Source organism: Panulirus ornatus, chromosome 21, assembly GCF_036320965.1.
Source record: "Panulirus ornatus isolate Po-2019 chromosome 21, ASM3632096v1, whole genome shotgun sequence".
Classification (NCBI taxonomy): domain Eukaryota; kingdom Metazoa; phylum Arthropoda; class Malacostraca; order Decapoda; family Palinuridae; genus Panulirus; species Panulirus ornatus.
The window spans coordinates 32,529,604-32,543,184 of record NC_092244.1 but is presented as its reverse complement, the minus strand read 5'-3'; the positions used below and the strand labels follow the sequence as shown (position 1 = coordinate 32,543,184).

The following is a 13,581-nucleotide window of genomic DNA, read 5'->3' as shown; positions in this document are numbered from 1 at the left end:
TGGTCTGTTGAAAGCCAATTTCTATTACATCCTGAATTTTTCCAAATATATTGTAATAAATGAAATGTTAGCAAGCGTAACTGAAATCTACCTCATTCCTTCAATGCTGGAGGTGTTCGGGGATAGCAAAGATTACTCTTAATCTGAAGGACACAGCTTCAGTGTTGCCTGGACTCACCCAAATCACTTATAGAGAGAAATTAGGCTTGCATAAGGTGCAAGGTACTCTCCACATGCTCATGATGCTCAATTATTTTCAGCTTTTCAGCAATGCTGAGGGGTTTCCTGGATCTTTAGCACATGCAACACTGATGGCACTCTTACCTGCTCTAATCTGATACAAAAGAACAGGCCTTTCTAACATGAAAAACACAGTAATTTTGTGGGAGCACAGATACCAAATTTGCTGAGGTGTTGACAATGTGGGTGCTTATCATGTAGTGATGGGCAGGGACCAAGCTGTGTCTTTTTTGTGCAAGTGTGCAGAGAGAACATCATATATTAACAAATAAAATATACACACCGAGGTGATGCACAATGGACTGTCATATGTCCTGATGCTTAGCATCCTGGACTGAGGTTGCAAACAAATGGACTACATATTCTGACACATTCCAAACTCAATCAGATGGGCCTTTAGCTTACCAGACTAAATTTGTGACATAACAGACTTATATGGAAATGTTCACTAAATGCAAAGCTTAGTCTGGGGGGCTGGTCTAAAGGTGTCCATTAGAAGATGAATTCTGATTCTCTGAAGTCTGTTAGAACGGGGTTTACCATAACTATAATGCTGAAGCCTTACAGAAGAAGATTCTGAGGCAGGAAGGTAAGGTTAGGTATGTAAGATATTTGTATTATAATGACTGTACTAGAAAAATTACATCAACATAAAAGATCTTTCTCCAACTTATCCCACTTCAAGATGGTTTACCAAAATTACAGCATAAAATAAAGCTAGAAGATTATTGTTCATGTTGCAAAACTATGCAATACAATAAAAATCTTTAAATATGATGAATAAATACTGACATGATATTTTTGGTTTAAAACAAATAAAGAAACAATAGAATTAGGAAACAAATAACTATCTTAGAATTAGAGAGCACAGGACACGATTTCTTTTTCAGACATACTGACATTAACATTAATTCCTTATAACCATTTGTCAAATAAAATGAAAAATCTTGGGAAATTCTCCATTCCTGGAGTAACTGGAAGCACATATATTAAGCTGGAGCAATGAAGCAATACCTGCATTCAAAATAGGTCTGTCAGATACCAAGCTGTTCCTCCATATTTCATGCCTTAGGATCTAATAAACTTTATAGTACATTCAGTTACAGGTAAAGGACTATGGACTACCAATAGTATCAGGTATCACTGAGAAGTTTGTGGTCTTGCCAAAGTCTTTATAAAGTCTGTGGTTTGTCATAAGTAAATACAGGTGGTTCTAGATATATATGTGTACAGTAATTACCTGCTTGTATAGTATGGGCCGAGAGCTACTTTTGTGAAGCCCCATCTCTTGAACTTCCTCTACCTGTTTTATGTACAGCTTCATAAAATACAAATTGCCTGTTACATTTTCAAGTGATGTAATGTTCAAGGAAAATGAGCAATGGTTAATTTCTGAATATATTGGTAAACTATACACATCCTGTTTGCAGACTTACCTTCATTTATTTGGTCTGAACAGATAGGCACAGTATGATTGTCTAGATCAACAATTTCACCTTGAAAAATGCAAAATGGTTATTTAGTAATATACACTTGAAATAAACTTCTTTACATATAAAATTCACATTATATATATTAACAAAGTAACTATGTATAGGGCAGTGTTTCACTTGCTGCAGGTGTTATACTGTCTGTTACATTTCACTCTCCAAAAGTAATATCTATGATACAAATTCAACTATAGCTGAGCATTGAAAATATAATTTTGCATAAACCAGTGATATTTATGTATGCTTCAATATGTTTTGATGATAATGGTTTCCATAATAAATCAAAATAAAATTTATGGTATATATCATAAATTATTCTACATATACTCATATGCCCCTTGTCCTTGCCCATTAAATTGAGTACATGTATGACCTCAAGTGAGCCTTTAATATGACAATTAATATGTGGAGGATAAGTCCTATACAGTACTTTGGGGAAACTCTCCCTGCCTATTGTCATCAGAAAGTTATTCTTATTTTCCTGATCTGTTAATTTGAAAATCATATCAACAAGAGGCCAGAGTTTCAAGACAAAAATATTCAGAAATAAGTTATTAAAAGCCATAATCAGGAAAATATTACTGTAAAAGTGATAAAAACTGAACACTGCTAAAAGTGAGTACTCTTAGTTACAGATAAACCTAAAGCAGGTACAGTACATCATCATTTCATGAAGGACTTACATGGTGATACATTGGGTATCTTAAGTGTAGGAAATCATATCAAAAACTGCAACAAGGAAGGTCATAAATTTACCTCTTCCACACAATTACTCTAGTAAGGTAAATAACAAAACTCAGCATTTTCAAATAATGGACACTAAAATGAAATGTATCAACAAACTTTTCAATGAGCCATATCCTTGAAAAGAATGTACTATGCACTAGCCCCGACTTTTGGCAAAATGGTAGGAGCAATAGATAGAGGTAGCAGATAGGAACATTAGCTGAGAACATTAGGTAGAAGAGGTGGGTAAGAACATTAGCAGGGAGCATCAGGTAGAAGTAGTAGGCTGAAACATTATTCAAGAAATAGTTGGTAGGAACATAAAGTAAAAGCCTCTGAAAACACTGCATTAGAGTTGCCCTCTGCCAGTGGCATGCTAAGGGTGAGGCACTAAAGGCTAAAAAACGGCACTGGAGTTCAACAGTTATGGAGATTTTTTAACGTAGCAACCCCCTTGAGGGAGTACCCAAAGGGAACAGGCATCAGAGATATAGATAGACAGGTATAGGTAGAGAGAATTTTAAAAAAGAATGAACATCAGTATTAGAAAATGATGCTTGGATAAATTTGAAAAAGAATGAACATCAGCATTAGAAAAATGATGTTCGGATATATAATCTGAAAGTCCTTATGTAAGTGTTGGCATCCACAGAATATTTCTGTCTTCTGGGTAAAGAATATAACATTCCAATCTACTCAGGTAAAATATAGGTTTCATCCCCACAAAATAATTGCACCTGCTTGAAAGATGACTGATACTATTTTCTATACACCAAGGTTGCAGCATATAAATCAGTATGTTATCTTTAAAAAGACCTTCGGTTGCATTAGTCTGTGCAATTTTTTTCTAATTTTCTATCAGCTTGCAGCTAGAAAAAAAATTTAGCTGGTAACCAAGCAGTGGTAAACCAGCTTACATCTACAAAAGACATGACCACAGCCCATAAAAGTTCAGCTAAAGGTACTGTTGGCGTGGACGATCCACTTTAACCTTGATGTGGGAGGTGGCTGTCATGCCTCTCATATGTGCTGGCATTTCATGAGGACCAGCGGGCTTCTTTGGTATAGGGATTGGGTATGCTGGAAAAGAAAAAAGAAGGAAGATTAAGAAGTCATTTTAATTCAAGGATATATTTTTTTGAGAAGGCAACAAAGGTCACATCAGAGACGCCTTCTCAAAATGGGTTGAAGTCACCAATAGTATGCTTCAGGATTTGGTCCTAGGACCATTGTTTTTCTTGATTTGTGTGAATGATGCCAAAAGATTGGAAACATTCGTGGAAATGTTTGTGGTAAGGTTATTTTGTTGTATTATACTGCAGACCCCCCATTAAATGGCACACTTGGGGCCCTATTGGTGCTGCTTGAATTAATTCAATGTTTTTTTTATACTTGATTGCAGTTTCCTGCATCAGTGAGGTAATGCCAGAAGCAGATGAAGAAAGGCTGCACTTGGTCACATCCATTCTCAGACTGTTTTGTGCAATGCATTGGAACTATCGCTCCCTATCCACAACCAGGCCCAACAGACATTTCCATAGTTTATCCAGTTTTCCCCAGAAGCTTCATATGCCCTGGTTCAGTCTATTTACTCTATCCCATGCATGCCTTTCATCCTCTGGCATGGTCTAGCCCCGATAACTCAAAATCTTTTTTAGTCCATCATTCGTCTTCAATTTGGTCTAACCCTTTTTGTTCCCTCCTCTTCTGACATATTTATCCTCTTTGTTAACCTCTCCTCACTCATTCTCTCCTTATGCCCAAACCATATCAGCACACCCTCTTCAGCTCTCTCAATCATACTCTGCTTATTACCACACCTCTCTCTTACCCTTTTATTACTTAATCAAAAACATCACACGACATATTGTCCTCAAACATTTCATTTCCAACCAATCCACCATCTTCTGCCTGTCCTAATCTTTAGCCCATGCCATGCCTCCCTATAAAATTGTTGGGACTATTATACCTTCAAACATTTTTGCCCTCTCAGACAACAACCTCTCTTTCCACATATTCTTCAGAGCTCCAAGAACCTTCAAACTCCCCCTCCCGACCCATCCACCCACCCTTTGATTTACTTCTGCTTCCTTGGTTCCATTCGTTGCCATGTCAACTCCCAAGTATCTAAAACACTTTACTTCCTCCAATATTTTTCTATTCAAACTTATTTCCCAACTAACCTGTCCCTCTACCTGCTAAACCTAATAACCTTCCTTTCACAAACTCTTCCACCCTGTCACCTAAATCTGCCAACAGTGCTATATCATTTGCACATGACAACTGATTCACCTCCTAAGCCTTCTCATCCCCCACAGACTGTATACTCATCCCTCTCTCCAAGACCCGTGCATTTACCTCCCTCCCCACCTCATCCATAGACAAGTTAAACAGACATGAAGATGCCACACATCTGTGCCACAGACTAACTTTTACTTGGAATCAATTACTCTCCTCTCTTTCCACTCATACATACGCCTTACATCCTGATAAGAACTTCTCACTGCTTCAAGTAGCTTTCTCCACTCAAGAAACTTGTACCTTTACAGTTTGAACATTCACATTTGTCCCCCTTGCCTTTATATAGTGGCAATATACATGCATTTTGCCAATCCTCAAGCACCTTATTATAATCCATGCGTACATTGTCAATCCAAAATAACCAATAAACAACGGTGTTACCCTCTTTCTTAAGAAATTTAACCGCAATAGCATAAATTCCAGCTGCTTTGCCACATTTCATCTTATGCAAGGCTTTCAGCATCTCTTCTTTCTTTACCAAACCACACTCCAAGACTCTCTCTCTTCAAATATCACCCTGACCCAAACAGCCTCTATCTGCCACCCTATAAAACATGCTCCACACTACTTCAAAATACTCTATTTCCTCTTTTTTTCATCACTACCTCTCATCACCTCCCCATTTGCCCCCTTCACCGATGTTCCCATTTGTTTTTCTGTTTTTTGCATACTATAACCTCCTAATAAAACATCTTATTCTCCCTGAGGTTTATGGGTACTCATTCACTCCAACTCTCTTAAGCCTTCTTTTTCAACCCTTGCACCTTCCTCTTGACCTCCTCCTGCATTCTCTTATACATCTCCTGATCATTTCATCATCCTACCACCGACTACCTTTTCTAACCTGCCCACCTTACACATGCCACACACACACATCACTCACATGCCAGCACTAACTTCCCTAAATACCTCCCATTCCTTGCCCACTCCTCTTGCTTCATTTACTCTCACTTTTTGCCATTCTACACTCAGTCTCTGTTGGCATCTTTTCTTTTCCAAGCTTGCTTATTTTCACCACTCTCTCCTCATTCATAATGTGATCTTTCTTTTTCCAAAACTCCCTACAAATCTTCACTCATGCCTCTTCAAGGTCATGATCAGACATTCCACCAGCTGCCCCTATCAGCATCTTCACATCCAAAAGTCTTTCTTCTTCATGCTTTTCAATTAGTATTCATTTATTTATTATACTCTGTTGCTGTCTCCTGCGTTAGCGAGGTAGCGCAAGGAAACAGACGAAAGAATGGCCCAACCTACCCGCATATACATGTATATATATATATATATATATATACACGTCCACACACGCACACTTACATACTTATACATTTCAACATATACATGTATATACACATACACAGACATATACATAAATACACATGTACATAATTCATACTTGCTGCCTTTATTCATTCCCACTGCCACCCCGCCACACATGAAATGATAACCCCCTTCCCTCACATGCGTGTGAGGTAGCGCTAAGAAAAGACTACAAAGGTGACATTCATTCACACAGTCTCTAGCTGTCATGTATAATGCACTGAAACCACTGCTCCCTTTTCACATCAAATTATGTAATCAAATCATGCCCACTGACTTTAGCTACTCACATATGTATACTTGTTTAAGTCTCTCTTTGCACACTAGGAATTCCCAACCACCACTCATTTTTCAGAGCAATGTTATTTGGTCCATTATCTGTGCAAAACAGTCACTTACTTAAAAACAATGAAACTATGGGAAAAATCTTAAATGAGTTTTTTCGCATCTGTATTTATGATCAAAGACACTACCCATGTCTCTGATCCAGTTTTATTGATAATAGAAGACAATGTTCTGCAACAAACTGATATAAAAGCTGAAAACATACTATCAGCTATAAATGGAGTGAAAATCACTAAAATGTCAGACCCTAATAAACTTTTGTCTGAGGACAATGACAAAGACAAAAAATCAAGATAGTTAAGCTCCTGACTGCCCTTTTCGATAGCTTACTGCTACAGGAAAAGTGCCAGGTGAATGGTAGTTTGCCAATGTAACACCAATATTCAAATAAGACACTTACCACAAATCATCATCCAATTAGATTAAGGTTTTAGACAAAATTGCTCGTCTGACTAATCTTGATTTCTTTAATGATATAAAAAACATGTGTAATGAAAGTAATGCAGTTGTCATCCATATAGATTTTCAAAAAGCATACAATTAGGTTCCACATCAAAGGTTACTAGCTAAATTCAAGTCACATTGCATTGATGATACTGAACTATGGATAGAAAATTAGTTGAGAAGCTGACTGGAAGTAAAAAGAGAGTTGCTATTAATAGTTAAGCCCTAGCATAGTTAGAAGTAACAAGTGGTGTACCACTGGTTCTCTCACTCATATATGTTAATGATATTGGTAATGGGCTGCAATGCAAGATACTAAAATTCGACAATGATACAAAGCTGGGAAATAAACCTACAAATGAACTTGAATGTCTACAGCTTCAACTTTGATATCAATAAGTGCCATAGACAAACTGAAAAGGCAAACTAGAGTATGAATTCTGCTGAACTGGAAAAGGTAAATGAAGAAAATGACTTGGGCTTAATAATCTCTGGTGACCTAAAACCATGTAAGCAGTGCACAGAAGCAATGAAAAGAGCAAAGAAAATTCTTGGACTCATAGGTACAACCTTCAAATTCAAGTCAAAGGACATCATCCTTACTCTTTACAATTCATCATTTGTCCCCATCTCAAACATTGCATTCAGCTTTGGTCACCCAATCAAAAAAAAAAAAAAAGACATGAGAGAGAATGGTGAGAGTGTAGCAGCAAGCTACCTATATGATTCTTGAGCTAAGAGGCAAATTCTATGAGAACCGATTAGATGATTTTAATGCATATAGCTTGGAGAAGGTTAAGAAGTGATTTAATACAAATATTCAAAATTATCAAAGGCTTTGATAATCTTGATCTATCAAACTATTTAACCCTTGATTTATCTGATTTCACTTGTAGGAATGAATACAAACTCTGGGAAAAACATTTTGCTTTTAGTGGGGCAAAGTACTTTTTCTTCAACAAAGTTGTTAACATACAAAATGATTTGGAGAATAGAATTGATAAATATTTTGCTTCATGCCCATGACATAGATTGTTTGTACCTCCCTAGTTAACTGACAATTTGCAGGTTATTCTCTGTGAATGATCTGTATCCATCTAACTTTTACCATAAGAAACTGTCTTTCTGATATCTCCCACTATCACAAAGAGCCTCAAAAGGAACTAAGAGTCTGTTGATGTTTGAATTCCTTTACATTCCTGATGTTCACCACTTCCATTCACATCACTAAATACCCAATGCCCTCAGTTATACACTCAACTGCCACATTACTCACATTTCTTGTTTAAATCACCCTTCACTGATACCTGGTCTCCTGCATCAAAATTGCTGACACACTCACTCAAATGCTTCCAAAAACTTGTCTCTCATGCTCTTTCTTCTCATGGCCAGGTGAATAAGCACTAATAATAACCTATCTCTCAAAATTACCATCATTAGTCTGGACCTTAATTCCTTACACTTTCACACATCTACAACTCCTGCTTCAGCATTAAAGCTACCCCTTTACTAGTTTTTGCTGCCCTCACACCAATCCCTGACTTTATAGCCAGAACTTCTGGGTTCCTTTCCTCAAATATACTACTTATCTCTCCTTTCTCTTCATCCTGGTCACACTTACACATATTCAGACACCCTAGCCTAAGCTTTCAAGGAGGATGAATGCTTCCTGCTTGGCCCTTTCTTCTGTTCCATCTTTTACAAATTAAAATACAAGAAAGGGTGGGGTGTTCCCTTCCCCTACTCCTGCCCAATTTTGTTATCTTCTATGACACATAGGGAATAGAGAGGTAGAATTCTCTCTCTCTACTCTAGGGATATGATATTATACAGCAATTATTTAGGAACGAACACTCGTAAAAAATATGGTGTCGGACCAAACAGTCACAAGTTGACAGACATGTATGCTATGATGGTAGGAGTTATTGTGACATGACTACTTTGTAATGGTGAAGCTAAAATAATATTTACAATCTGGTGTATACAATATTATAAAGCAGTCATCTATGAACATATTCATGTAAATAAAGTGTAAGAAAAAAAGCATCACAAATTAATCATAATTGTAACATCTATATGCAAATGGTATAAGGGGGTGTTGTTCGATGACATGTTACATGGCTATAACATGGGTTGTATGAAACTCGTATTTCACTGTAATTCATTTATCATACATCTTAGATCTATTGATATTTTCTTACAAAATGCACCTTTTTCCATGCTTGATCACCACTTACCGCATTAGTGAGGTAACACCAGGAAACAGACAAATAAGGACACCTCCACATATATACATATATATATATTTTTTTTTTCATACTATTCGCCATTTCCCGCGATAGCGAGGTAGCGTTAAGAACAGAGGACCAGGCCTTTGAGGGAATATCCTCACCTGGCCCTCTTCTCTGTTCCTTCTTTTGGAAAATTAAAAAAAAAAAAAAAAAAGAGTGGGAAGGATTTCCAGCCCCCTGCTCCCTTCCCTTTTAGTCGCCTTCTACGACACGCAGGGAATACGTGGGAAGTATTCTTTCTCCCCTATCCCCAGGGAATATACATATATATATATATATATATATATTTTTTTTTATTTTATTATACTTTGTCGCTGTCTCCCGCGTTTGCGAGGTAGCGCAAGGAAACAGACGAAAGAAATGGCCCAACCCCCCCCATACACATGTATATACATACGTCCACACACGCAAATATACATACCTACACAGCTTTCCATGGTTTACCCTAGACGCTTCACATGCCTTGATTCAATCCACTGACAGCACGTCAACCCCGGTATACCACATCGCTCCAATTCACTCTATTCCTTGCCCTCCTTTCACCCTCCTGCATGTTCAGGCCCCGATCACACAAAATCCTTTTCACTCCATCTTTCCACCTCCAATTTGGTCTCCCTCTTCTCCTCGTTCCCTCCACCTCCGACACATATATCCTCTTGGTCAATCTTTCCTCACTCATTCTCTCCATGTGCCCAAACCACTTCAAAACACCCTCTTCTGCTCTCTCAACCACGCTCTTTTTATTTCCACACATCTCTCTTACCCTTACGTTACTCACTCGATCAAACCACCTCACACCACACATTGTCCTCAAACATCTCATTTCCAGCACATCCATCCTCCTGCGCACAACTCTATCCATAGCCCACGCCTCGCAACCATACAACATTGTTGGAACCACTATTCCTTCAAACATACCCATTTTTGCTTTCCGAGATAATGTTCTCGACTTCCACACATTCTTCAAGGCCCCCAGAATTTTCGCCCCCTCCCCCACCCTATGATCCACTTCCACTTCCATGGTTCCATCTGCTGCCAGATCCACTCCCAGATATCTAAAACACTTCACTTCCTCCAGTTTTTCTCCATTCAAACTCACCTCCCAATTGACTTGACCCTCAACCCTACTGTACCTAATAACCTTGCTCTTATTCACATTTACTCTTAACTTTCTTCTTCCACACACTTTACCAAACTCAGTCACCAGCTTCTGCAGTTTCTCACATGAATCAGCCACCAGCGCTGTATCATCAGCGAACAACAACTGACACTTCCCAAGCTCTCTCATCCCCAACAGACTTCATACTTGCCCCTCTTTCCAAAACTCTAGCATTTACCTCCCTAACAACCCCATCCATAAACAAATATATATATATATATATATATATATATATATATATATATATATATATATATATATGACGGTGACGGTGGCGGGGTTGGTGCTGTAGCTTTTTCCCTGACCCATCAGGGAAGTCAGCACCACAAGTAAAGCATCCTCCTCGAAGGCTCAGAGTGGGGTGCCTAAATGTGTGTGGATGTAACCAAGATGTGAAGATCCTTACTGGAAAAACGATCACTCTTGAAGTAGAACCTTCAGACACAATTGAAAATGTGAAGGAAAATAGTGAAATTGGAGAAAAATGTAGCTTAGACATTGAAGCTTATTGATACAGTGGTTAAATTGATGAGAACTGCTATTGACGTTTGTGTAAATAAATTATACATTTCCTTTTTTCCATAGCCAGAGGTTGAACCATTATGTGACATTCATTTTTTTCATTCATTTCAAGCTAGAAGTTTCAGTTTTCTAAATTGTTTCTTACATTTTTCATATGTATATATATGTATGTGTGTGTGTGTGTGTTATCCCTGGGGTTAGGGGTGAAAGAATACTTCCCACGTATTCCCTGCGTGTCGTAGAAGGCGACTAAAAGGGGAGGGAGCGAGGGGCTGGAAATCCTCTCCTTTCGTTTTTTTTTTTTTTTTTTTTTTTTTTTCCAAAAGAAGGAACAGAGAAGGGGGCCACGTGAGGATATTCCCTCAAAGGCGCAGTCCTCTGTTCTTAACGCTACCTCGCTAATGCGGGTAATGGCGAATAGTTTGAAAGAAAAAAAAAAGTGTGTGTGTGTATATGTGCGTATGTATGTGTGTGTGTGTGTATGTGTATATGTATATATATATGTATATTATCCCTGGGGATAGGGGTGAAAGAATACTTCCCACGTATTCCTCGTGTGTCGTAGAAAGCGACTAAAGGGGACGGGAGCGGGGGGCCAGAAATCCTCCCCTCCTTGTATTAACTTTCTAAAATGGGAAACAGAAGAAGGAGTCACGCGGGGAGTGCTCATCCTCCTCGAAGGCTCAGAGTGGGGTGCCTAAATGTGTGTGGATGTAACCAAGATGTGAAAAAAGGAGAGATAGGTAGTATGTTTGAGGAAAGGAACCTGGATGTTTTGGCTCTGAGTGAAACGAAGCTCAAGGGTAAAGGGGAAGAGTGGTTTGGGAATGTCTGGGGAGTAAAGTCAGGGGTTAGTGAGAGGACAAGAGCAAGGGAAGGAGTAGCAATACTCCTGAAACAGGAGTTGTGGGAGTATGTGATAGAGTGTAAGAAAGTAAATTCTCGATTAATATGGGTAAAACTGAAAGTTGATGGAGAGAGGTGGGTGATTATTGGTGCATATGCACCTGGGCATGAGAAGAAAGATCAAGAGAGGCAAGTGTTTTGGGAGCAGCTGATTGAGTGTGTTAGTGGTTTTGATGCACGAGACCGGGTTATAGTGATGGGTGATTTGAATGCAAAGGTGAGTAATGTGGCAGTTGAGGGAATAATTGGTATACATGGGGTGTTCAGTGTTGTAAATGGAAATGGTGAAGAGCTTGTGGATTTGTGTGCTGAAAAAGGACTGATGATTGGGAATACCTGGTTTAAAAAGCGAGATATACATAAGTATACTTATGTAAGTAGGAGAGATGGCCAGACAGCGTTATTGGATTATGTGTTAATTGACAGGCGTGCGAAAGAGAGACTTTTGGATGTTAATGTGCTGAGAGGTGCAACTGGAGGGATGTCTGATCATTATCTTGTGGAGGCTAAGGTGAAGATTTGTATGGGTTTTCAGAAAAGAAGAGTGAATGTTGGGGTGAAGAGGGTGGTGAGAGTAAGTGAGCTTTAGAAGGAGACCTGTGTGAGGAAGTACCAGGAGAGACTGAGTACAGAATGGAAAAAGGTGAGAACAATGGAAGCAAGGGGAGTGGGGGAGGAATGGGATGTATTTAGGGAATCAGTGATGGATTGCGCAAAAGATGCTTGTGGCATGAGAAGAGTGGGAGGTGGGTTGATTAGAAAGGGTAGTGAGTGGTGGGATGAAGAAGTAAGAGTATTAGTGAAAGAGAAGAGAGAGGCATTTGGACGATTTTTGCAGGGAAAAAATGCAATTGAGTGGGAGATGTATAAAAGAAAGAGACAGGAGGTCAAGAGAAAGGTGCAAGAGGTGAAAAAAAGGGCAAATGAGAGTTGGGGTGAGAGAGTATCATTAAATTTTAGGGAGAATAAAAAGATGTTCTGGAAGGAGGTAAATAAAGTGCGTAAGACAAGGGAGCAAATGGGAACTTCAGTGAAGGGCGCAAATGGGTAGGTGATAACAAGTAGTGGTGATGTGAGAAGGAGATGGAGTGAGTATTTTGAGGGTTTGTTGAATGTGTTTGATGATAGAGTGGCAGATATAGGGTGTTTTGGTCGAGGTTGTGTGCAAAGTGAGAGGGTTAGGGAAAATGATTTGGTAAACAGAGAAGAGGTAGTGAAAGCTTTGCGGAAGATGAAAGCCGGCAAGGCAGCAGGTTTGGATGGTATTGCAGTGGAATTTATTAAAAAAGGGGGTGACTGTATTGTTGACTGGTTGGTAAGGTTATTTAATGTATGTATGACTCATGGTGAGGTGCCTGAGGATTGGCGGAATGCGTGCATAGTGCCATTGTACAAAGGCAAAGGGGATAAGAGTGAGTGCTCAAATTACAGAGGTATAAGTTTGTTGAGTATTCCTGGTAAATTATATGGGAGGGTATTGATTGAGAGGGTGAAGGCATGTACAGAGCATCAGATTGGGGAAGAGCAGTGTGGTTTCAGAAGTGGTAGAGGATGTGTGGATCAAGTGTTTGCTTTGAAGAATGTATGTGAGAAATACTTAGAAAAGCAAATGGATTTGTATGTAGCATTTATGGATCTGGAGAAGGCATATGATAGAGTTGATAGAGATGCTCTGTGGAAGGTATTAAAAATATATGGTGTGGGAGGAAAGTTGTTAGAAGCAGTGAAAAGTTTTTATCGAGGATGTAAGGCATGTGTACGTGTAGGAAGAGAGGAAACTGATTGGTTCTCAGTGAATGTAGGTTTGCAGCAGGGGTGTGTGATGTCTCCATGGTTG

The 13,581-nt window shown here is 38.8% G+C and overlaps 1 protein-coding gene across 2 annotated transcripts in view; it reads right to left on the bottom strand.

The window, feature by feature from the left end:
• Positions 1-1,625: 1,625 nt before the first annotated feature.
• Positions 1,626-13,581, bottom strand: part of LOC139756449 (uncharacterized) — a 352,809-nt gene continuing 340,853 nt past the window's right edge. For both annotated transcript variants that reach the window (XM_071675905.1, XM_071675906.1), the window contains one exon: positions 1,626-3,536. In XM_071675905.1, the coding sequence (XP_071532006.1) occupies positions 3,412-3,536 (125 nt within the window). In that variant the 3' untranslated portion in view covers positions 1,626-3,411. The remainder of the gene's footprint in view (positions 3,537-13,581) is intronic.